This window comes from Aulostomus chinensis, chromosome 13, assembly GCF_037954235.1.
Source record: "Aulostomus chinensis isolate RoL2024-O1b breed Wild chromosome 13, RoL_Achi_v1.0, whole genome shotgun sequence".
Lineage (NCBI taxonomy): Eukaryota > Metazoa > Chordata > Actinopteri > Syngnathiformes > Aulostomidae > Aulostomus > Aulostomus chinensis.
In genome coordinates this window covers 11,154,491-11,180,684 of record NC_141332.1, presented here as the reverse complement: position 1 = coordinate 11,180,684, position 26,194 = coordinate 11,154,491, and the positions used below count along the sequence as shown (strand labels likewise).

Here is a 26,194-nt window from a genome sequence, read left to right as displayed (position 1 = left end):
ATTTGTCCGATTTAATGGATATTCTTCCCGAGAAAATAGGCCAAGGCCTATGCTCATGGGGCCAATTTTCAATAAATGCTTGCACTCTGTGCACTGAAAGTTCTCATTTTTCTCATTTTTGAGGTTTTAAACTTCTTTTTCTGCTTGCATCTGCTGATAAATGTTGTGCAATGAAGCTTTATTTTTCATTCCTTCATTAATTAGTTTTTGATTACCTGTGTACATTTATAAGCTAATACATTGCTTTAATTAAAGATTCAAAATGTTTTTTCAGAAAGTAGAAGAAAATGCAGAGAATTCCTTAAATGTTGATTAAATGTACATTTAAGTTAAGACAGTTTTGCAAAACAAAGACAACATAATAAAATTTGACAGACCATATTCAAGTAAACATTGACCATCTCCATTGACAATTGTAGTTTAAAGCTTTTGGAAACCTAATTTGTAATGTATTTATAATGATGCATATGTCTAGCAGTGCATATTGTGCAGCCCCATTCATCTCATATGACTACACCAAACTGGGAATTTGAGACAGAGATGATGTTATTTTGTGGAGGACCGATTGTGCTTTATTTAATTTTTGTAATTACCGTTGCTCAGCTGTACTTGTCTAACTGTCTGTTTCCCTGTACATTTGTCCTATGTCTTACTCCCAGAATTCCAGACATCATGACAGCCATCAACACAGCTAACATCAATTTTAAATGGGACCCAAAGAGTCTAGAGATCCGTACTCTGGCAGTGGAGAGGCTCCTGGAGCCCCTGGTCACCCAGGTAATAAAGATACCATACAATAAGCCATTTTTGGTAAAAACATGGTCAGAGGTACAGTTAATAAATGGCCCTTCAGCCTTTCCTTGACCCCGGTCTTCTTCCTCCATTTGTCACTTAGCCATTTTCCTGATTTTAACTGTCAATTCCTTTGTATTGCTGACAAGATAAAAACTGCCTGCCTTAGAAACTGCTGCCAAATTTACACAGACATGAACGAAACATTAATTTTGTACCCCATAAAATTCATGGAATGATTAATTGAGAGTCATATTTTTTTTCAAGAAAGGAAGTACTTTCATTCCGCACCTTTCTAAAAGCCCTTCGAATTTTATTTTAAAATATTTAACGACATAAATGTGTTGTCAATAACAAGCTTTCCAGCTTGCTGGTAAGCTAGCACAGAAGTGTTGCAGGGTTCGTGGAGATTATAGACATGCAGGCTTTACTCCAGTTTACCTAGTATATTAAAGATTCTGAAGCAGCTGTTTCAGACATTGACAGTCTGAATGAACTATCTTGTAAATTTGCCATAGGTCACTACATTGGTGAACTCCAGCAACAAAGGCCCATCTAACAAGAAGAAGGGCCGTTCTAAGAAGGCTCATGTTTTGGCTGCATCAGTGGAGACTGCAACCCAGAACTTCTTGGAGAAAGGAGAAAAGATTGCCAAGGAAAGCCAGTTCCTGAAGGATGAGCTAACTGCAGCTGTGGAAGATGTTCGAAAACAAGGTATGTTGAAAACGCTTGCTACAACACTGTCTAGTTTCTAGCTTGTAGAAAGTGCTTCTTAAGATAGGAGGTTTGATAAATAAATTATATGATATGTACATACCATCTGGTCCATTGGAAGACCTTGAAATAAGAGTACTCCCTGATCCTGATAGATTCCTTCTTGCAATGGAGTTTTCAGGGAGACTGTTAAAGACATTTCATTAAAGTATGGACACTTTTCCCATTAATTTCACGCTATACACTGTTTTGCCTAGCCAAGATATGCTTGGAACTAATTTAACCTTGTTCCCCTCTGAAGTACATGATCCCTTGTGGCCCAGTGTAAGGTTACCCAGGAGGTATTTGGACTTGAGTATCACTAGGCACACTCTTTCTAGTTATAAATGTTGAGCAGCAGCATTTTATCTTTGTTTCTCATCTGTTGTGTTCTCTCAAAACATGGTTGTCTTTAAGAATTCTATGGAGACCTTTTTAGAAAGCAATGAAACTTGTATGATCATGGGTTGCCCTCAGACATGAAATACGCAGGTGCAGGGATGTGAATGATTCAGGAATGATTTGCAAATGAAGAAAAAAATCGATGTGTTGATTAGTAACTATTGTGGACAATCTGGGAACGCAACTGCAGCGTCTGGACAGCACATAACGTGCACACATCATGAACACATTAAAGTCATTCTGCAGCCCATTGTCAAAAAAAGAAGTAATTGATAGTATTTTTTTATTAACTTAATGACAAAATACTTACCTTTCGAAGAAGAGTGTGAAGTACCATATTTTCCGCACTATTAGGCGCATCGGATTATAAGGCGCACTTTTAATGAATGGCCTATTTTAAAACTGTTTTCATATATAGGGCACACCGCATTATAAGGCGCATAGAATAGAAACTACTGTAGTGGCTGGGGTTGCGTTATATATCCACTAGATGGAGCTGCGATAAAGGGAATGTCCACAAAACAGTCAGATAAGTCAGTTAGTCAAACTTTATTAATAGAATACAAACCAGTGTTCTGACAACTCCGTTCACTCCCAAAAGAAGTTAGTGCATTCACAATACGGTACCGTACGTACCGGTAGCTAAGTGACTGATAGCCTTGAGTTTGAACTCTGCGTCGCGAGCGTGTCTCTTGAAAGGTGTCATTCTGGGGTCTTCATACACACACAAGTGGTGTGGGACTGGAATTCCCCTTTGCTGTTTTTACCACTGTTACTTCGGCGACACCCCCTGACTACGGTAGCCACAATTAACCAATATTGATCCATATATAAGGCGCATCGGATTATAACTGTCGGTTTTTGAGAAAATTGAAGGCTTTTAGGTGCGCCTTATAGTGCGGAAAATACGGTATGTGTGACACAGCACTCCCTGGTCAAGAGAAGTGTAGAAGTGTATTGTGCGCAGAAGCGCAATGTCGGATATTGTCAAAAGAGGCTTCTGATCTATGTCTCACTGTTGCATTGAGCAACTTAAATTGAAGCTGTGGTGAAGAAAATAACTGTATATGCTTATAATAAAAGACCAGGTAATGCAGTAAAGCTAATTCAGTCGCTGTTTCATCCACACCAAAATGTGTTACACTCATGCACTTTTATGTTGGAGACTCTTGAGATCTTGGGGCACTATTTCACAAATGGTGAAAGCTGGCGCTTGGTCAAGCAGAATTGTCATTATGAGTTTAAAAGTGGCACAAATGACGTTTGGCCCTTGAACTAGGAAATGAACTTGCGCTCCACTTGTGCCAACAGTTGCTTAGGTATGTAAATGAGGCTGGTCTGGCACAGCCATTGTGCATTACTATTTTGGAACATGTGACAACATTTGCACTATAGACCAAGAGGAGGCTGGTCTATGGTCAATAGCATTATATATGACACGCCGATGTGCCGATGATGAGCTGATGTGCAGCATTGCAGTGGGGATCTTCTGATGTTCCCTGATGACTCAAAGCATCGGCCGCCACCTCCTTCCCAGGCCTGCCTGAGCTCTGATGGCTTCGATGGAGACCTGCTGCTTACTTCTCAAGAGTTGAAAGACACGAGGCAGTCTGATTGGTCTGAGTGATGTTACGCTGAAAACATATCCATTAATAAATAAGTTTCAAATGACTGTCGCTTTGCACTAGGGCTGTAGCGATACACTAATCTTGCGATACGATACGCGATATCTGGCTCACGATACGATATATATCACGATATTCAGCTCACAATACAATTTGATACTCTTACATCCTTTTATGAAAGATTTTAAAGGGACAAGGTGATTTTTGTGACAACTTGTGAGTGTTCCATTGACTTGGATTGAATTAATTGAACTGAAAGCATCAATTACACAACACATGGCTCTGACTGGCAGCTTGCAAATGCTGGAAAAAATTAATCAAAGATGTGGTGAGAAAATTAGTTTCATTGATTGAAACTGAGTGCAAATTGTAGCGTGCAAGCTTTTGAAAAGTAAAGTGAACAATGGAGAGTTGAAGTGCAGCAAGTGGCCTTCTTTGGCAGCTTTTTTAGCTTGATACTGAACATATGAGGTAGCTACTAGCCAGTCTAGCCACCATGTTAACTAAAAATAAACCATGGCAGCCAAGTATTCAATTCGCGGGTGACTATGGCATAGCGGGGCTCCATCGCGTTCATCATGCACCTAAAGCCGGAGTTTTCCACCACCGAATAAGGTCTCAAATCCTTTCCAGAGTACTTAACATTTGTGTGACACCGTTTGCAAACAGCCATACTTTTGTCTAAATCATTGCTTTCCTTTTTGTTGTTGAACCCAAAATGCTTCCACACATCTGCGTTTAAGCATGCAAGCGATGGATTTATACTCACTGCCAAAGTTCCCTGTAAACTTGCGCGCTTGTGCAAACGCACAGTGCTCGCACATTCTCAGCGCACAAGAAAATCCATGCAAGCGCATAGACTCGGTGAGTGACAGGTGTCCAGCCAATGATACGATACGGTTTACTTACGCTACGCAGTCAACCATAGCATTGACAGTGCTTCCGTATGTGCCCTGCCCATATGCGCCGAGGCACCGTGCAGGTAAGCTCGCTAACAACAGTGCGGCAGAGATAAGAGACGGCGATGGTAGCCCAGCGGTTGAGTCGCAAACCCCCGAATATATTAAAAGTAAACAAATAGAAATTACTTATGTAATTTGATTCTTGTAATAAGTCATGTACCTTGCTATGCTCCCTGGTGTTGAACAGGTGTGTGGCAACATCATGCACAACTGATGTTGCTCACATTGATCTTCAGTGTGCTCAGGGAGCTTGTGTGTATGCCCAGACACATGAAAAATTAGAGGGAACAATGCTTGCCACCATTCTCCTGAATCTCTCAGCTCTAACTGGATGAGAAAAGCGTAGGTGTCTGTGTAACCAGAAATGCTCTACAGTGACACTAGCGGCTGGCAGACCTAATTGCTCTTCCTGCAAAGTGCAGGACATGGTTATTTGAATGGGGCTGAATGTATCGATACTCACGGCTGAAAAATCGATACTATCTGTGGTAAAAAAATATAGATATATATCGCAGAATCGATAAAATTGCTCAGCCCTTCTTTGCACTGTGATGGTTTGTGCTGATTACACACCCTCTAAATACCAAAATAAAGCTGAACACACCCCAAAGCATGGTGCACATGTAGCACCATCCTCCTGGTGCCATTGATCGCTTAAATGGGGCGGGCAAGTGAATATTAACATTTAATGGGATGCAAAATGCCTGATCAAGCTATGCAAGTGATGGCTTTTCATCTTACAAATTTCTTTATAGTTATCTTTCTTACTTCATTTAGACATTAGGAGACTTTTATGAAAAGAGACAAAGCTCATGCAATTGCTTGGCTAGGTGCATCTGCTGAAAGCTGTCTTTGTGAGAAATCTCAATGATTGCCTGAAACTGAGTGGCCAGTCAGGGCACAGCAAGAGAAATGGAAGCAAGCAGAACAGGCAACAAGTTTTGGTGTCACAGTACACAAGAAATGTTCTCGTTTTCCAACATCCCCCCCATCCTATCATTACTAACAACACCGTTCTATTTGCACCTTTGTCTGCTAATAAGCAGATCCACATTTCAATGCTTATGTGACAGCAGCTGTGCAGAATGAACAAGTTAACTAAAACAACTGAAGAAAAGAGAAACTCAGGATAGCTCAGTGGTAATCCTACAGTAAGGGCAATTTAATTTAGTTGGGAAGTGCTTACAAAACTCTTCCTGTTTTGAAGTGAGGATGGGAACACTGATTTAGGAACTTCAGGTTGTATTGGCAGCATGGCTCAGGATGTTGAGTGGCTGTCTAGATATTGTAGGGTTACTTGTTCAGTCTCTGGCTCATTCATGTAAAAATGGCCTTGATTAGTTGTATGGAAAAAAAATTGAGCATGAATGGGTGAATGAGTCAACAATCTCTTTTACCATCTAAATTGTACCACATCATTATCATCTACATCATGTAATAACCCATATTCACCATGGTTATCAAACAGTAAAAATATGCAAGTTTGTATAATACAGCCCTAGAAGAAGTAGTTCTGCAGCAAGGGTTACAGGACAAAAAAGTTGGAGATGGTGTCAAATGTATTTCAATGACTACAACTGCTGCCTGGTGATTTAGTCTACACACAATGGACTTTCATTTCGAGTCTCTGGTCAGGAATACGCCATCATATCACAAGCCAATGAAATTACAGTTGTCTTGTATATCAGCTTCCATCATCTCACAAACACACTTCCAAGTCTCATTTATTACTTTTTGCTCTAGATAGCTGACTGTCTTTTGACAGACTCTCAGACCATTGAGGCCAGGTTGCGAATATTTGATAGTGACCGTTGTCACCTTGTGAAGCAGTTACTGTGTCACTGTGTGCCTTTTCTCCTAGGATGCCTGCTAAGTTAGATGTTCCCCTGCTTGAGCTCTGCTCTAAGTACCTTGGAGGTAGATGACATGTGGGCAGATAGCCTGTGCAGTGTTCAGTGCCCAGGAATGTTCCTGTAGTTGTGGTAAGCTGTCACTGGGCTGGAATTCAGGGACTGTTGTTAGCCGGTGCCTAGTCCTGGCTGTCAGCGATGCCATGCTGCTCAGCAGAGCGTGCCTAGACTAATAATGTGGCCATTGAGAAGGGTAACACCCCTTCACCCCTTGGATTCAGAAAGCATTTTTCACCCAGCTGTTTAAAATGTGAGAAAGCATTTCTGATGTGATCATTGGGGAAGGCAAGACAAACAGTGCACGTTGCAGTGGCTAGTGGAATGTATTGTTGGATTTTTCTTGAATAAATTGACATTTTGAGTGGTGGATGTTTTTACATAATTTTATGCATATAACTAATAACTAAAAGTCGTATTTCATTTAAAACCATCAGAGGCCTAATCAGTAAACGTCTTTGTCTTTTTGAGGACCTTTTTTCTCAACCCTCTTTATCTGCTTGTGTCCTTGTTCTTTCTTTCCTGTCCTCTCGTCCCCATCTGTGTAATTGTTGTCCTGCTGTTTGGGAGAGTCATTGTGTGATATACATTTTAATCATTTCATCATGCACTTGGTGGGCTGCAGGTGAGCGTTAGATGGATGGATGGAAGTTTATTAAAGGAGCACTGATCACTATCTCCCCCTTGAAAATAGCCTTATTGATTTTCTTCAATGGGGGGTACGCGCTCTTTTGTGGTCTTCGTTGTCTATCATTTTCACAATGTGCTTTAACTCTGTTGGGGTAAAATAGACAAAACCGAATGAGATTTCAACAGTTTAGCTGCAGTTGTTTTTTTTAAGGTTATCTCAGAATGTGCATTTTTATAAGGAATGTTAATGAAACAAATCGGAAGACATGTTGGCAATAAACCTACCTGCTACACAGACTCACGTCTATGCAGCTTCCATGTGGGTGCTCTGATGAGTTTTCAGAGCAGACTTTAAGCAGGATACTGAGAGTTCCCTCTTTGCTCTTTTTGCCAGTATTTTTCAAAGACATTGCCATCTACTCTGTATAATATTTTAACCACCAGATCATGGATACACATAGATTTGCTTCATCTATTTCAGTGTGGGATCCAAAGAAACGACCCACAGCGTTGCACTGCTGTCTCTCATAAAGGCCTCTGATAAATGAGTTATTAGTTTAAAAATTTGTATCACTGTCCATTTCACAAACTTGTGTGTAGTTTCCATCAATTTGTAAGCCTGGACAATGGTGTGGTTACATCCCATGAAAAACACTTCCCATGTTTAAATCTCGTCTCCATGTCCAAATGACAACATCAAAAAATCAGGATTGGTATATATTTACACCAAAATACATGCCCTTTCTCTCCATGTAAAAATGGTTAAGTTAATTTGTTAATGACATAATCCCTGAAAAAAGACTTTCATTGAACATTAAGGAAGTCTGAAAGGGCAAAAAGTATAAATTATTTTTCCACATTCATTAGCAGGAGGCTAACTGGAAGGATGCAGTTTGGCTGCGTACATCTCTGGTATGCATGTTCTATCGGGTGGGGACGTTGCTCACACTCATCATAATTGACTAAAATCTGCAACAGGTTCACCCTCAGTCTCACAAACATGTAAGTAAGAGAACAGTGTGAAGACAAGTTTGAATGAATGAATGACCCTAGCGTCACTTGGCACATTTTGTAACAGAATAAATATAAGTGCACAGAGAAAGAAATACAACAGTTACACTGACAGTATTACAACCATCTATCTTGTCACTCGCTTGTCCCTCTGAAGGCTCTGGTTAGCAGAAATGTGACTAGCCATGTTATGCTAATAAAGACCTTTGACTTATTTTTTGCCAAAGTGAAGTCCACCTTGGACTTTTTGAGACATACCAGTTACCAACACAATGTGTTTTCAGAGCAGATGAACCAGCGAGCGTTTTATCACAGCCCTGTTTGCTTGCTTGTTTGCTTTTGTGTTCTTGTTTGAGCACTTCAAGTTAAGGATTATTGATGCCTGAATATCAAGTGTTATAACCTTGTTATCTGTCCACAGCCCTGTGCAGGTGCAAAACTAAAACTTAAATTAAATCTTGTTATTTTTGTTTTTCTTGGTGGATTTTTGTGTTTGTGACAGTGATTGCACACAGCCTGTTTGGCGATTAAGTCGCTGTACATTTTAAATGTGCCACATCTGAAGTGCGGCACATTGAACTGTTTGTGCTTTCAAGCATAGCAAAGGTTTAGTGGAACTTTTGTGTTCTGTCATAACAAGCAACATTTATTTTCTAATGTGCCAGTTTGCTTTCACCAAGGAAAGGGCCTTTACTTAGCACTATAGCCTATGCCTTCAGACCTTCTGGCCTGTTTTGCCTGTGGCATTGAAAATTAGTTTATTCTTAATTGCAGCATATTTCAAATCGTCTCCAGCCTTTTGCCACAGAATGCTCTGTGACATAGTCACACAAAATGACGGATTCTCACAAGATAAAGGTGTAAAAAATACAATTTTAAAATAAAACCTAATTTTTTTTTAAGAATGGCATCAGTAAATGTGATTTTTAGGCATTGGTAACAAAGTGACGGACATTTTTCATGAACTTGTACTCGATGTTATGTTTAAGGACTATATGAAGCCCAGTTGATGAGTATCTATAGGGAATGGATATCATAATTATCATGTTTTTTTTTTATAAGTTCCATGAATTAAAATGAATCAAGAGGTACTGTCCACAATTTCTGTCATTCACAAAACTGTGATTTAAACTTTTGTGGAATGCACCAATTGGTGCTGGACTGGTATTTGCACAACCACATTAAAACCATTTTGATCATGAACTGCATTGTCAGCAATTTGTGTCTGAAAAGGGACCTATGTTGCAAGTCCAGTTTTTCATCTCTCATCCCTCCAATTTGGTAATGTCTCTCCACTGTTTGTCATCAACAATTGCTGAAAATGCTATAAAAGTTACTTCAAAAGCAAAAGTTTTAAGTGCCTCTGCAGTCCTAGGCCTTGTTGTAGATAAAATTGTCCCACATGTAGGTGTAAATCAACAAATTGATTTGAACACCGATAAAGCAGATAAACTGACAGTGCAAATCTATACAAGTTCAAGTTGGAAATATTTCTCACTTTTATAATTGAAAAAAATGTTATGGGAATTTGCATGACATGTTGAATGTGACAAGATGGGGGAAAAAATAGATGGTCTGAAGGAAAGATCAGAAAGTGACGTTTGAAAATTCTTCTGTCACACACAGTCGCCTCTTGGTCTCACAGCAGACACCAGCCATCCATTGACTGCTTGTTGATTGAAGACACAGACTGGGAAAACATTCCAGCGAGTTGAGAAGTAACTTCACTCTGTATCTAAATTCAGCTTGCTGTTATCTTGGAATGAGAGATTATGTTGATACTTTGACATACAAATACTCCCCCTGCATCTCTCACATGTACTACTTTTTAGCATTTTGTTAGCTACAATCCCATTTTCAATTCTACATTCTGTTTTGTGAAATACTATATAGGCAACAAATAACTGAGCATTCCTTTTTATAACCCATGGTGGTCTTTTGGAACACCACAGTTTATGTACCCTTCTTCAGGGCACTGGTGCTGGAGTCCTTACCAGTATTTTTGGGGAAGGCAGTTTATTCTTTCACAGCAAGTCTTAATAGGCAGTATTATCTCTGGTCAATATGGGATTATTATCGAAAAACAGTTTTGCATGATGTTAAGTGCTGCATCCTCCAGAATTTGAGCTTGACTGTGCCTTCATTGGCGTAACCTTTTGACGGATCTACTGCTGTTTATAATGTGAGCTTACAAAGTCTGTTTGTGTGCCCAGTCAACTGTGTAGGCCAATCCAGTGTTGCACAAAGAATTACGCTGGACAAACCACAGTGAGCCTTTTGTTGTGGCTTTGACCTCCTTTTTATATTTTTAGAGGGCAGTATGTGTGTGCATGTCTCCAAGCTGAAATTATTACCGGACACACAATGGGTGTGTCTTTGTCACACTATGTGACACATGCCTGCCCTTGCCTTGCAGAGAGAATTCATTAGATGGGAGCCCTTCTCTTGCACACTCCCCATTCTCCCATTCTCATCAGTTAACTTGTAGCCTAGAATGTACTTTGGCTCCTGAGCCATCTGGTGTCGTCTCCTGTTAACTACTACTGGCACGGATATGACGCATGGGCAGATTTGTCCAAACAAATGGGTTATAGTGGATAACACTTATTTGCATGGAAAAACAGTTCTTGTCATGTTTTAGGCTTTGCAGTTCAATGCTGTTTGTATTTTTGGCACATATTTCAATATCACAACCAATTGGTACGGTAAATGCCCCTCTTATGAAAACTTCAATGGCTTTATAAGAGGATAATTGTATTTTGGGGACAGCAGGGTCCTGGTCACAACCAACAAAGGTTGAATTACTCATTTTTGCTCGAAGAAAAGGAACATCAGTATTCTAATTTTCAGTTTTTAACAGCAGGTGTTTTTGTTTTTCCTTCATTCTCAGGTGACTCAATGAGGCAGGCATCTGGAGAATTTGCAGAAGACCCCTGCTCTTCTGTGAAGAGGGGCAATATGGTTCGTGCTGCCAGAGCACTCTTGTCTGCAGTCACACATCTGTTGGTGCTGGCAGACATGTCGGATGTCTACAAACTTCTGCTGCAGCTTAAACTGGTGAGATTGACACTTAATCTAAAACATGTAAGATGTAGATATCTTTTTACCCATGGCATGATCAGAACCTGTGCACTATTTCTGCCTCAGTCACACACCCAGGGACACGAGAAGAACACAAAGCTGCTGAATCTATGTATAACAAGGTACATACGAAATTTCACGATTCTGGCACCTAATTGGAGTTGAAACGCAAAGCCATTTTAAATTCAAAAATTGAGAATTAAATCCAGATTGAAGGTGAGCAAAGGGCATCTTTCCCCATCAGCAGAAGACAGTTTTCTCATGCCCCACACATTGTTCTTGTGTGGAGAGGGACTTTAAAAAATCAACTATATTTGGTCAAGCATAACACTGACTGTTCTATCCTGATGAGTTTGGTATTCAAAAATGTAAAATAAAAAAATGAAGGAACAAAATGTAACATTCATTTCAAGCAGTGTTCAAAATAACATTTTACAGTGTAAAAGCATGTGTATATATATTTGCTGAAACTATATGGCCTATAATGTTACACTGCTGACTCATTCTCGTAAGTCTTCATCAATAGGTGTTGTAGTTTTTGCAGCTGTATCAGTGATAAGTGTTCACCTCCCTTTAATAAAAAACCTTAATGTAAATCACGTACCTGATCTGGTTTCAAGGAACATGCCAATTTTTGAGGAAATGTGCTTCTTGTCCATCACTTGTTTAAGGCAAACAAGTACATAGAGGAACAGTCTCAAAGCTGATGGCTTGGTTAGCTTTGCTGCAATGAACATTAGCTGTGGGGCGTGGGAGTAAACTCAATCAAAAGACATTTTTTTCTTCCCACTGGTCTCTGCCTGTATTTGTAGAACCAGGGTCATCTTTAAGACTGTATGTGAGAGAAAAATCTCTTGAAAGTTCAGGTTTTTTTCACATTGAATGCATGAACCTCATTTTGAAGAAAAGTGTATTTGACAAGATAGTTTGCTCACAATCCGGACTGTTAGGGCTCATAGCAGCTAAGCTAACAGGTAGTCAGCCATCTAGAAGAGGGAGAGGAATCTATTTGCTTTTTTAAATAGATATTAGGCATATTTCCCCAAAAATATTGGTGTGTTCCTTTTTCGGATTAAGGAAGTGAATTTAAGTCAATATATTATCCTCTGAATTGAGGGAAATTAATCAAAGAGCGAGACAGAGGTAGAGAGAGTGTGGGTGAAAGGAGGACCACTCAACGCAAGCTACAGGGAGGCTCTGCATGGATGGATGGATTTGTTACGGTGCTGCTCAGCACTCCTGATGGCAACAATGCTCTACTAAAGTGCTGTTTGGAGCAGTGGATAGTGTCAGGAAGGTCCAGTCCAATGAATACCTGGGATTTTTATTTTTGTATTATTTTATTATATATGTCTAACATCATCTTGATGCTGAAGCTTTTTTGTAGAGAGGGGGTTACTTTCTTATTTTTTGGGCGCCCCAGCTCCTGTATTGCGCTCAACATGCTAAATGCTAGTAATGACTCTGGGTGAAATCATTCGTAGAGACACACTTGGACCACAGACCTATATAGGTGTAGACTTTGGCCGAAATACAAATATTAGGGGTGTAACGATTGATTTTAACAATGATTCGATTCAAATCATGATTCATGGTTGCAGATTCGATTCAAGGACGATTTTAATTCATTTACAACAAAGCAATTAGATTTGATTCAGTGTCTCGAAATCGATTCAGGAACTTTTTGCCAAAACTTGAACTGTTGTGACTGTAAAATAAATACCTGGATACTGGACAGTTCTGGTGAAGTTTCATAGAGCTCTGCTGTTTGTAGTAAGGGAATCAGGTTTAAAACAATGGGTATTTGGATTTTTTTGTGTAATTTCTTCTGCCCGAGCTGAGTTCTGGCTGAGTTTCTTTGTAAAAATGCTAGCAACGCTCGAGCTTCCTGCAGAGCCAGCGGTAATGCTGGAGGAGTTGCCTGGACGTCCTGGTCTGGTGGTCAATGCGAAATCCCATGGCACCTCAGTAGGTGGTTGAACATATTAGTCGTGTTGCTGTTTTTTTTATTTCACGTGTACATATTCTACAAACAGCGACCGACTAATTTAAAACTCCTCTGTCTTTATAAAAGCCAAAGTGTTTCCATACACTTGACCGAAACGATGGCTGAAAATTTCTTTCTCTCCTCTGCCATCCGCCATGCTGTGTTGTTGCTGAGATTCGTGCTTCTGCCAGCGCACACCGCTGACGTCACAGACAGGCAGACTATATCGGGTACCGTTTAACGTGTCTAAAAGCGACAAAAACAGTCTCTCAAGTTTGCCATGCTTAAAACCAATATACATTTTAACATTATCGATTTAATCAACTCTTTAACATTTAAAACGATTTTTAATTGATATATGTCATTCGGAAGGCCAACTTGCCGAGCACAGATTGATGCAGTTGAATCGTAGGAATAGAAATCGATTCATTGATCTGTAAATGAATTGTTACACCCCTAATGAATACACATTGTAACATTTAGAAGTTGGAGCAAATGTGCTCTGATTAATGGGCCATCAATCATTATCGGCTGATATTAAAAATAAAGGCTGATCAGAGGAGCTAGTCAGATAGCTGCATTTTTCTCTTGGTTTCCCAACTGGCCCTAATGTGCTGTGTCACAGACACAGGATACATGTAAGTGAAAGACATATTGACTTTCTGATATTTATTGTCAGCATGTGTCCATTTTTTGGTTTTAGACATGTTAAGATTTGATGGAAAGCTTTTATTGCGCTTACAGTAATTTACCAAGTTTCTGTCATCCCAGATTTTCTCTTCTGTTCCGCTTTAGTCTTAACACAAGGTGAAAGGGAGAGCAGAGAAAGTGCAACTGGACATGAGAGCAAAACAAAGTAGCCTCTCACTGGCCTGAAATGAAACGAGTGCACATAAATTAGGTAAATAAAAATATAATACCTCAAAGCTTTATGCTTGGCGGACTGCCAGGCTTGCAATAGGCTACACTGGAAGAAATACTGGTATTTCAAGCCCAGTAAGCACATATGTCGCACTGACGTATTGGCAATATAATCAAAATGAGTCGGGAAGATGAATCCTGGCATTAGGATCGTTTGCACATGTCGCGGCATTTTTGGGATTATGAGCCGGTGAACAAAAAATCCTAATAGGCTAGTACATCTCTCAGACACATTTTGATTGGCTTACTTTGCCAATACATTGCAGGACATATACACTCACTTGCCAATTCATTAGGTACGCTTAGAAAAAACATGATACAACAGCCCTGCAGTACAACCTCCCTCCATCAGAATTATAATGCTATGGATTTACCAAAGCTCTTTGATAAAGGTGTTAGGCTTGTCACGATACCAGAAATTTAGTCGTCAATACCAATACCACTTAAATTCCACGATACGCGATACCACTCAATACCACGGTAGAAATAAAAAATAAACAATAAATCCCCTGTAGTTCAACATACACTCCTTTATTTGAACCAAGTGAACAACAAACAATATTGTGCTTAAATGGAACAAGTTTTGTAGCTTAAAAGTACTGAGATAAAATGAAACTAAAACTGCACACACAATTCTAACCTAAAAAAAGTCACACCTCAGAACATTGGCTAAACAGCAATGCCAGCCCTCTCAAACAAAGAATAACGTTTGATAACATGCATTATTTTGGGGTGGTTTAATGGTGCGTTAGGCAATTCAGTAAACGAGCTGCCAGACAACGTCACGTGACTATTATGCGGGACAGACGAGGCTGGACATAACATTAATGTTACTTTGCCAGGCAGCTCATTTACTATGGGCTCATCTCATCATTGTAACGTTATTAGATATGAGGAACAATGATAACACGTGAATTCATATGCACTCACCCTTAATTCTTCGTACAAATCTGGATGTTTGTCTTTTAAATGCTTTGCCAAGTTTGATGTGTTGCTCCCCTTCGCCGTGGTACGGTGACGGCATTTTTTGCATATTGGTTTTTGCGGATCAATAAGTAATCCCTCCTCATCAGCCAGGAATCCAAAGTATTTCCATATGCGACTTGTGGCGTTTTTCTTCTCAATTAATTGAGGGGCAGCTGTCGCTGTAGTTGACGACCCAGGTGCGTGTGCCTCCGCCATGTTGCATGTTGTTCATCTTAGCAGGGTAGTCAGTCACGTGATCAGCACCGTGGGAGGGTTGCCAGATAATCGCTCATTTACAGCCAAAAAACAACACTAAAGAAGCAGCCAGATTTGGCTCCTTGGTACCAACGGTACTTCAGGTATTCCAGAAAAGTCAGTACCGTCACATTTTCAGAATCTAAGTACCGACTTGGTACCGAAGTATCAGTTCTCGTGACAAGCCTAAAAGGTGTTGATTTATTTTAATTATCGTATTAGAGTGTTGCTATGTTGTTTTGGTTGGAGGACTTTGATGGTTTTGGGCAGCACAGTGGTGCAGTGGTCAGCACTGTCGCCTCACAGCAAGAAGGTTCCAGGTTTGAGCCTGGCTCTTTCTGTGTTGAGTCTCCATGTTCTCCCTGTGCCTACCTGGGTTCTCTCCAGGTACACTAGCTTCCTCCCACAGTCCAAAGACATGCAAATGGGGACTAGGCTAATTGGGTACTCTAAATTGACCGTAGGTGTGACTGTGAGTGTGAATGGTTGTCTGTCTCTATGTGTTGGCCCTGAGATGGAATGGCGACCCATCCAGGGTGAACCCCGCCTCACACCCGAAGGCTGCTGGGATCGGCTCCAGCCCTCCGTGACCCTTAACAGGATGCGCAGATTTTAAAGCCCAAACCCTACCCAGCCCGACACATCAACATGAATTATCAGCCTGAACCCGGCTCACAGCTCAAGGGGCTGAGCACAGGGCTAGCAACTCAGGTCCATCAGAAAGAAAGACACTGCATCAAAGGACATGTACAGTGGTCTTATATAGTTATCACAACCATACTGTTGAGCTGTACCAGGCTATACTGGAGGTGTTCTTAACATCTTATCCACCCTATTTATTTGAGGTTGCGTCACGGGTGACATCAAAGTAGTTTACAGGTTTGGGGTAATGGTGGTGTGTCTTTAGATCTGTGAACCTAGAAATACTGTAATTGCTTAAACCTTTTCATTCCCCTGGTTCAGGTGGAGGATAATCTGGTGAAAGTGCGTAATGCAGGAACAGAGCAGGACCTTGGAATCCAATATAAGGCCCTGAAACCAGAAGTGGACAAGCTGAACATTATGGCAGCCAAGAGACAGCAGGTAATGTACAGATACATGGTTGAATGTGATGGATTTTGAAGGTGTTCTGGGATACTTAACTACATGTCATGTGTTTTAGTATACCTGACTTTTAATTGTTGATGGTCTGTAAATGGGGAAGGTCTGTTACATAGTTTTTAGACATATCTTATTAGCTAATTTCTAAATGTGACAATATCAAATGCATACATTGAAGATAAGTGATCATTATATTTTTCACCCCATAGGTTGAAACTCTTGAGGCACACGTCCTCTAATTACTGGAGATGAACAAAACATAGGCAATGGTGGTTTATTTTTAGATGACTATTGCAGTGCCTGTTCAAAACTTGTTTGTTTGGAGCTGGTAGATTGCTGCTTGCACCTGATACCGAATCTGCTATGCTGGTGCACCAACTGACTTTTTGACATGGACATGGACATGCAGTAACACATGGATGATTTAAGTTAATGATGCTTCATTAGTGTACCCCAAGTCCAGGGCAGATTCACATTGTGTGGTCCAGTTATATGTCCTTCGCAGCTCCATTGTTAAACCACCTGAAATTTTGAGTGCATCTGTTTTCTGACCTTTGCAGTAGATGCATGAAAACTGACCAGTGAGCTGCAGGTGGTACTTAGTGACCTGACAGTGTAAAAGGAAAAACCAGAAAAAAATTCGGACCAAAATGTGTACATTGTTCATCCAAACATCAAACTTGTCACTGCACTTCCTTAGGTCCCCAACGTTATACTTGCAAGGGATGGAGAAGAACATGCACAATTTTAAAAACACACATGCATACAGACATATTCCTTCACTTTTACAGTTAGTCAGACACACATTTTCTTCTACTTGTACAAGAGTTCAAGACTATCAAGCTAGAATATGATTCAGGTAGTGTGTCTGCAATTTAATGTGGTTCAACATGCTGGCGTATGGTTTTAGAATCTTGCAATTAAAATGTTAGTGTTTGAAAATATTTTATATGAGCTGCATTTCATGATAAAGGACATGATTAACATGTGCCTGTTAAACGGGATTTTTGGATCTAGGAAATATTAGTGATGCACTTTGCTTGCACTTTTTTGTGATTACAGAAATGTCTTTAACCTAAGTGAATGCAGGAGTCATGGTTCTTAAAGACCTTTTCCCCCCACAGAATGCCTGAAGCAGGAGTAGAAAAAAGCCCATGGAGTATTCCATTTAGAGGGGAGGCTTTTGCTCCTATGACATTGTAATTGCAAAGTAATGCTGAAGTCTGAATAGAAATGCATTACATTGCACAGGCATATTATAATGGCCTGATTATAACTGTTTTGTTACCGTAGGGGACAGAAATAAATCTGGGTCATCCAGAACAAACTCTGTCACACTTTGTGTCTCCATAAGGACAAGGCAGGCCCTTTTTAAATCTTAGCTACATTAGCACTCCACCCCCTGTAAGTATTCCGTCTTCCACTTAAGAGTTTTTCCCTTATCTATGTTTTGACTTTGATTCACATTCTTTTAGGAGCTAAAAGATGTCCACCACAAGGACCAAATGGCTGCTGCACGTGGGGTCCTACAGAGAAACATCCCTATGCTGTACACAGCATCCCGTGCCTGCCTGCAGCATCCTGACGTGGCCGCCTACAAGGCTAACCGTGACCTGATCTACAAGCAGCTGCAGCACGCTGTTTCAGGCATCTCTAATGCTGCCCAGGCCACTGCCACCGAAGATTCAGCACTCAGTCAGCCAGCAGGGGGTGGAGAGCTGGCGTACGCCCTCAACAATTTTGATGTAAGTCAAATGAGTGGTTACCATGTGACGGCACACTTTTCCATCTTTCCCATGTGAAGCTGTTCATTCAGGTACCTGTCTGATCACAAAACAAACTCCATGAGCTCCAACACCACATTTTTAAATTGTTCCGAGATGAATTCTGTTTGAAAATGTGATTTAACACTTTTGGGTTTACTACAGAGGGCTTATTCAAAGGTTATTGTTGGGTCATATTATTATGGTTATCATACAAGCACTACTTCAACTGAATCATAAAATGACAAAAACCCTTGAAGGGCTCAGGGTGAAGGTGGAAATCAGGACGAGCTAACAGTATGTGTGGACAAATAGGGACATGGCTTCAGGGTACATGGGAAATGTTCCTTAGTCACTCTTTAAACTTCTGCCTTTATGTCAGATAAAAGAAATATGCACAGACGACAGACACGTAGCAAATATACCAACTTTGATGTAGCATCAGTGTTTCTTTACTGTTACTATGTTGCTGGCTGCAACCTGGCAATTACAGATGTTTTATTCATAGTCCCCAACATAACTGAATTTTTTTTTAACTTCTATCCTTCTTGTGTTTGGATCTCCTATGCAATGTTAGTGCTGTGCCTTGAGAGTAATCTCATGATCTTTTTCGACATTGTTAATAATTAACCAGTTCCCCCCAAACAGAATATATATGTCTTCCTAATATTTCAAAGTTTTATTCAATCACATTCTCTTAAATTGGGAACACAAATGCACTTCATGGCATTATTTTGCAAACATAAAGATAAAATCTAAGGAGTAGCATTTTCAATTCAGGTACAATGAATACATGAAATCTAGATATAGTAACCCAACAATAAAAGAAATGACACTATGTAAAATCAGTAAGACTATCTAAACATTACTCAATCTGTGGTATTATTTAATCATTTTACAGCTAGATAATACACTACAAGTGGCGTAACACATGACTCCTAACAGGAATAGATAGAATCAGTGCTTTCTTAACTCTCAGCAAAACACATACATATTATCTCTTTTTCCATCCTCACTATTGTCTAACAACTGATTTCCAGTATGGAACCTAAGTTTCAAGCAGTTTCTCAATCATAACAGGCCGCTAAAGTTAACAGGAACAATAAATATCTGAATCCCGTTTTATGTTGACGCATAGGGTTGAGGTTAACTGTGGAAAATCATAGGGTCAGTTGAGAAACAAATGAAAAAATGCTAGGTGTGTTTAAAACCCTAAAATGTCATTCTTGAGTGTGGTAGTACCATCAGGTTTGCGTTTCTTGGAGCAGTATTTCCTAAACATTCATAGGGTGCTTTCATTTCAAATATTTATGCATAACACAGGTACTTTTATGTTACTTCTTTTCCATCTTGCGTAGACCACAGGCCACATTGTTGGGTCTCTTTTTGAAACACTTTGCACTCTCATTAACAAGCTCCAGAGGTTGAGGAATCCAGTGTCAGCAGGTGCCTTTATCAACATACATAACACAAATCAGTGTAGATTTAAGCACCTGGGCAGGTCTTCATCTACCCAGGTGGCTCTTCAAATCAACTATGTAAAGCAGAAAACCCTGCTGATGTAGCTGTCCTGTAGTTAAACTTGAGTCAGCTTTAACCTCATACTGAATTTTCAAGACCTTATTCACAAAGCTATTGCTTCATATTCATTCATGCCATCAAGATAGCAGCATGATAGAACTTGGAGCTAATTATGTTAATGTTGCCTAGGGTGATAAATGAAAGTGATTAAATATTCAGCTTGTAATTTTTTTCTTCTTTTGGTTGGTTCATATTCTGCCTTCAAAGGCCATGATCAGATCCACACTGAGAACCATTTTTTCCCCTTCAACTTTTAAAGCTTTCTTTTATGTCCTTGTTCATCTTATTGTGTTTAGTAGTTATTCAGTCCTTCAGCTAGTAGTTGTGTGCAGTTGCTGATGCAACTGCGGTGACAATGTTTACCCATGTGATTGATGCAGTCTGCATGCTCATGGTTTACACGCCCATGGCCATATGACACGCCATTTAATTACTCATAGAATCTTGCAGGCATCTTGGTGCAATACTGGGTTAGCTGCTATTTTTGTGCCTGAAATCCGTTTGTTCTTATATCCAATGCTTCATCATAGAAAACCTGTAGAAGTTTAAATTTGCACAATAGTGCTCAGATGTAGGGAAATGAGTTGAACATTTTCTCTTTATGTGGGGCATTTACCACTGGTGCAGTTCTCAAGGTGCTCGGAACTCAGGAAAATAACAGTCGTGTTCTTCGGGAACTATTATGAACACAGATCTCTTAAATGGCTGATGACATGCAAAAATGATTCAAGTACATATAAGTAATCTGTGATCACTTCCCTGGTGGCAATCCAGAAAGGTCTGTCCCCCCAAAAAACTTGGGCGGGGGGGGGGGGGGGGGGACTATCTCATTTGGACACTCAATTTATAGTACAAGGCAAAATTGTCAAATTAGTCAGCCCCCCATTTCTATCTGTCTCTCTGTTTCCTCCTCCGTGTCTCTCATGTGCCTGTTGCCATGGCAATATGACACGCAAGCAGAGGAGGTCAGATGAGATGGAATGAAGGGGGCTGGATGTGGCGGTGGTAGTGGATGGCCTGCTCGATAAACTACAATTGTAGCAGCTGAATTGTTCAATACATATTTTGTGTCATTATGCGTATACAGAAGGATTGTTCTGTTGTTTTGGGGCAAGTTTTCTTTCTCTTAGCTGCCACAAGTGTCATAGTGATACCTTAACCCTCTGGTCATGCTGAAAACTGGCCCACCTGTTCTCTGGCTGTGCAATCTGTGCATCCCTAATACATATTCAAAGGTTCTGCTGTGGTCATGGAGTCTTCGTTAAAGTTTTTTTTTTTTTTTGTCATGCTGATTCAGTTATCAAGTCTTTTGGAACTTTATTGTTCCTTTTTTTCCCCTGAATCATTCCAGATTCAGGGGAATTTCTTTTTTTTCTTCATTTTTGATGGCTGACAATATATAGACTACCATATTCAAATTGGATGTCCGTGCAGTGTCACTTACTCACACTGTCCACAAAATCCAGCAGTCTATCCCTGATACAGATGCTGCCATCCTGCATGATATCAGTAATAACCTGAACACATTGTCTTCACCTGATTTTCGCATTTTAAAAGCTACCAATATTTTATGTTGAAGCCCATCAAATTGAATTAAAAACTAGGGACTAGGTGCTAAACCTTTGTTCTGATATCGTTACTGTCACACACAACACTAACTTTGAATTGAGACAAATTAAATTCTACATCTTTTTTCAGAAACAACAAGGTAATATGTCCTTAGACATCTGCAGTCTGATATTAACCACCGTCATCTGTGAATGGTAATCAATAAGGCAAACATCAATCAATATATAATACATCTAATCTACTTTTGTCTTCCTATCTTTTACTCAAGTGTTTGGTTATATTTTTGAACATTCTCAGGAAACTGGGATGTAGCTGTGATGTAAATACCATTTATATGAACGATATGTTTGTAAGCCCAACAGCTTTTGCAGGCAAGATTTTATTTGAGAATATGGGACTCTTCTTTTGCCTGTTGTGTTTACACTGGAAACCACTTTTGGTCATTGACAATTGTGCAGCTTGTATTGTCAAATCTTTTTCGATTCCAACCTACAAATATGTTTCTCCCATTTGAAGTGTCAGCGTTCTGCTTCTTGTTATATCACTCTCTTTTTGATGTGGAGAGGGAGAGATCAGTATACCCTGATGACTTTTTGCACTTTTTTTCTTCCCTGTGTAATTTCCCCTCTGACCCTCTCCTTGCAGAAACAAATCATTGTGGACCCCCTGGCATTTAGTGAGGAGCGCTTCCGCCCCTCCTTGGAGGAGCGTCTTGAGAGCATTATCAGTGGTGCTGCCCTCATGGCCGACTCGTCATGTACGCGGGATGACCGTAGGGAGCGAATTGTGGCTGAATGCAATTCTGTGCGCCAGGCTCTTCAGGATCTGCTGTCTGAATATATGGGCAATGTAAGTGTCTTATCTTTCTATTATCCTTCTTTTCCACCACCTTGTATACTATGTTGTGTTTTTTTTTTAAATTTTAACTAAGTGTTTACATATCACTGTGATGGCGAACAGACTGGCAAAACAATGACTTTCATCTTCTCTTAAGATGAGCTGACTTTACAACAAACTCCATTAGCTTGGAGTGGCACTTTTTATTCGCAAATCAGGGTACTGCACCTGTGAAACTATCACAGTTTTCTGTCCATTCTTTCCATGAAATATAAACAGAGTTTTCAGAGTAATGGTAAACCAGCCTATCAAAGTCTGACACACACACACACACACACACACACACACCCTTGTACTTATATCTTTGTGAGAACTTTGGTTGACATAATACATTCCCTAGCTGCTCACCCTGAATCTAACCATCTAAAGTGACTGCCTAACCCTAACCTTGACCCTAAACCTAACCAGAAACTTAATTCTAAAACTCGACCCTAAAACCAAGTTTTGACCTTCAAATGGCCCTTTGAAGATGTGAGGGTTAGGGTTATTTTTAGAACGTAACTCCCACAATTAACGAGGGACAACTGTACTTGTTTTTAAGCTTTCTCCTGTTGCTTGGTTCTTGTTTGCTTTCAAATGTAAAATCATGATCATCATCATCATATAGTTTAAGTATTACGGTGGTTCTGTGGCTGTAATAGACGTCTTGTCAGGCATAGTCGGTCATTCAACAGTGGGTCAGACACCACTAATTTTGAGCAAATGACCTGCCAACTAAGTATGCTGGTTATTTGACCAAGAGTCATTCATTTCCCAGACAAAGGCTGCCAATTTGGGCTTGCCTGGCTAAATAGATTATATTATAGAACAGTGATCCTCAATGGGTGGCCCTCAGGCCACACCCAGCCCGCTGTCACAATCTGTCACTGTGTGTTTTGGTTGGGTCAGCACATCAAGGCAGGACGGCCATAGGGAGGCTCAGGAGGTTAACCAAATGGCTGGCCCAGTTGGAGCACTTTTTTACGCGTTTATATTACACCCCGCCCCCGTGGCCGCAGCACCTACAGACAGGAACACCCACCGATAATCCACAAGCGACTGCACTTGTACATCACTCGCACCCCCACCCCCAGGACGCAATATATTGGCCAGGACTTGTTACTGTGCCAACGATCCACAGACAAGCTGATACTGGGTCACTCAGAGTTCACTGCTACGAGTGCAATTTTTTAACTTATGTTTTTGGAGCAGTCTCTAAAAATTTGATCAGTTTGTTAAATTAAAAGGGACATTTGTTTTGATTTTTAGTGTCTGTGTTAGTTTGGAATTCCTGTGATGCTTGATTCACCATAGGACAGAAATACATTTTTCCTTCTTGCTTGAAGTTCTTTGTGTTTATATTTAAAAATAAGTGTTCGGGGCAGTGGTTAGCACTGTGGCCTCACAGCAAGAAGGTTCTGGGTTTGAGCCCCAGCTCGAGCACGGGATCTTTTTGTGAGGAGATCGCATGTTCTCCCTGCGTGGGTTCTCTCCGGGTTTTTCGGCTTCATCCCACAGTCCAAAGACATCAAGAGGGGACGAGGCTGATTGATACTCTAAATTGACCGTAGGTGTGACTGTGAGTGTGAATGGTTGTCTGTCTCTATGTGTTGGCCCTGTGATGGACTGGTGACCTGTCCAGGGTGAACCCCACCTCACACCCGATGTCCATGTTATGTCAAAATGGAAATGACATTTTATTTTAGTTAGTTTTTTCTTGTTGTAAATGAAAAGGGCATTTTGTTTTGAATATTACTGTATTATCGCATGTGGCCTGGTTGTACAGTAGCATATCATTAGTTGTGGCGGGATACTTCTGGTTGTGTCTCCAATCACATGTTCCAAAAAGAAACCCAGGATTCTCTCATAAAACAGCTTGGAAAAAACAATTTTTAAATTATTAGTTGTAATTGTAACTTATTGATACTGCTCTGTTTGGCTTTATGAACAGTGATATACAGATAGAGAATACAAATGTAGATGCCAACGAATGTCATTCCCTCTCAGTGGATTTCCTTCAAGGCTTCCTAACAGACCAGGGTTACCACGGGGACCTAAATGAGATAAGATAAGATAAGATAAGAATCTAAAATCCAATAATCGGAAGGTTGCCATTAAAATAAATCGCCATAATGCAGCATTATAATTTTGAATCGATAGCGGTTACATTATTTTAATGGTACACTGACTTGTGACAAGGAGAATGGTGCTCCATTACTCCTCCTCTTAGCTCTATACATGTTTCTGTACTGTTTAACTTAACCATTCACAGTACTCCTGTTAGCTTGTAATAATATTTCTGGGTACCAGAAGCTAGCATTAAATTGTCAGCATGGAAATCATCTCACTAGAGAAAAGAAATGGAGGAGGGTGGTTATGGAGGGTGCTAAGTGGAAAAAGAACATGAGCCTTACGTTTTGCTTGTCCCTCGGTCAGTGCCACACTGTTAGCTACTGCATAACGGTCAGAAATTACATTTGTGGTTTTTTGAATCGTAACTGTTCACTCTTTAATGTTAGCAATTTTAAAGTTGGTTATTTTCTTTACTATCATTATTTTTAATTAGTGGCTTGTTCTTGACCACATCACTGTCATGCCAATAACACTGGAAAAGCCCATCCTCTTGTATTATTGCTTAATTATACACTTAAGACACAGACTTATTACCAATTATTCTGGAGAAATACACTGTATTTGGCTTGATGGACATGAATGTCAGCATATTACACTGACTGGAGATGGAGCAGGGCAAGTCATTAAATGGTATGCCGCTGCCATTATGGCATATGGGTTTACACTCACAGCTGAGACTGTTGGATGGACTCCTAACTCATTCTGTCTCTGCCCCATCCCTTCTGCTTCTTCATACCCTCTAGCTACAAGTTGTTTTTCCTCTCTTCTCCATTTTTCTTCCTTTCTCTCTGACCTGTTGACAAAAACCTTACTTTGCCCATTCATAGTTTAAATTTGAAGAATTTGATCACAAGTTTTTCAAATTTGAACAACATCAGATGCATATGGTGTTGTTTTCATTGCTGAAAATGGGGCACAGTGTTATGATTATCATCTAACTAGACTAGAACTCAACTGTTCAGCAAGTGATGGAGAAAGGCAGTTGGGGGTAATGTAACCCAGCCCTGCCACATTCTATGACCTCAATTATTCCATATTGTCATGACGGTTTGGCATGGCATGTGTTGAATATAACCGCCTCTGCCACTTTTTATTAATAATGCATCCCTAGATCCCAGCATCTGTCAGGGTTTTGTTCAGCAGCAAGAGTGATGCTAGGTTGCTTTGACATATTAAGCTTCTGACATTTAAACTTGAAGTGATACATTATCATTTGGACCTGGAGGAAAGGGACATGCCGGGCCACAACAGTGGGGACCCCTGCTTCTTCTTTTCAGTTGCTTTAATCAGTCTATAGTCCTCCCAGTCTTCACTCTCAGTTCTTTTAGCCTTTGCTTGCTCATTTCTAAATCCTTCTCCCCGTGCTCTTCACCTCTGCAGGATTCCCGTGGTTCCTTAAAGTCTTAAATTAGATGTTCAGAATTAAAGTTCAAAAAAAGTTTTATTTTAATTATAGTGGCCTTATAGGTGCCTGAGGATTAAGTGTGGTGCAGTTGTGTGTTTACATTTTCTCCTCGCCAGCCATTGCTGACAGGGCAAAACAGTCAAAAGTCAGGCTCACTTGACCAAAGCCTAGTACAGATAAGGGCAACATATGTTTAAAAAAAATTACTTCAGTGTGTTTGAGTGGTTTAGCAAAGTGGTTGCTTCAGCTAACATGCAGTCTCTCAGCTCCAGTTCCATTTCAGTCATATCAAAGTAACACTTATGGTATGGGACTTTGGACATACTTTTAAGCATTTCTAATTTATGTTCCTAAATAATCCAAGAGATGTCAGTTCAGCAGCAACAGCTACCTCAGCTTGGTCAGTTGATGCTGTCAGACCCAAATCCAATCCTTTCTCCATCACCAAATGAGAGAAAACAGCGCTGGGAGAAA

At 40.2% G+C, this 26,194-nt stretch overlaps 1 protein-coding gene across 4 annotated transcripts in view; it reads left to right on the top strand.

Moving 5' to 3' along the window:
• ctnna1 (catenin (cadherin-associated protein), alpha 1) overlaps positions 1-26,194 on the top strand; it is a 77,210-nt gene that overhangs the window by 1,935 nt on the left and 49,081 nt on the right. For all 4 annotated transcript variants that reach the window (XM_086223155.1, XM_086223154.1, XM_086223153.1 and 1 more), the window contains 6 exons: positions 660-777; positions 1,311-1,506; positions 10,973-11,139; positions 16,256-16,375; positions 17,869-18,138; positions 21,952-22,155. In XM_086223155.1, coding sequence (XP_086079281.1) covers positions 673-777; positions 1,311-1,506; positions 10,973-11,139; positions 16,256-16,375; positions 17,869-18,138; positions 21,952-22,155 — 1,062 coding nt within the window. In that variant the 5' untranslated portion in view covers positions 660-672. The remainder of the gene's footprint in view (positions 1-659; positions 778-1,310; positions 1,507-10,972; positions 11,140-16,255; positions 16,376-17,868; positions 18,139-21,951; positions 22,156-26,194) is intronic.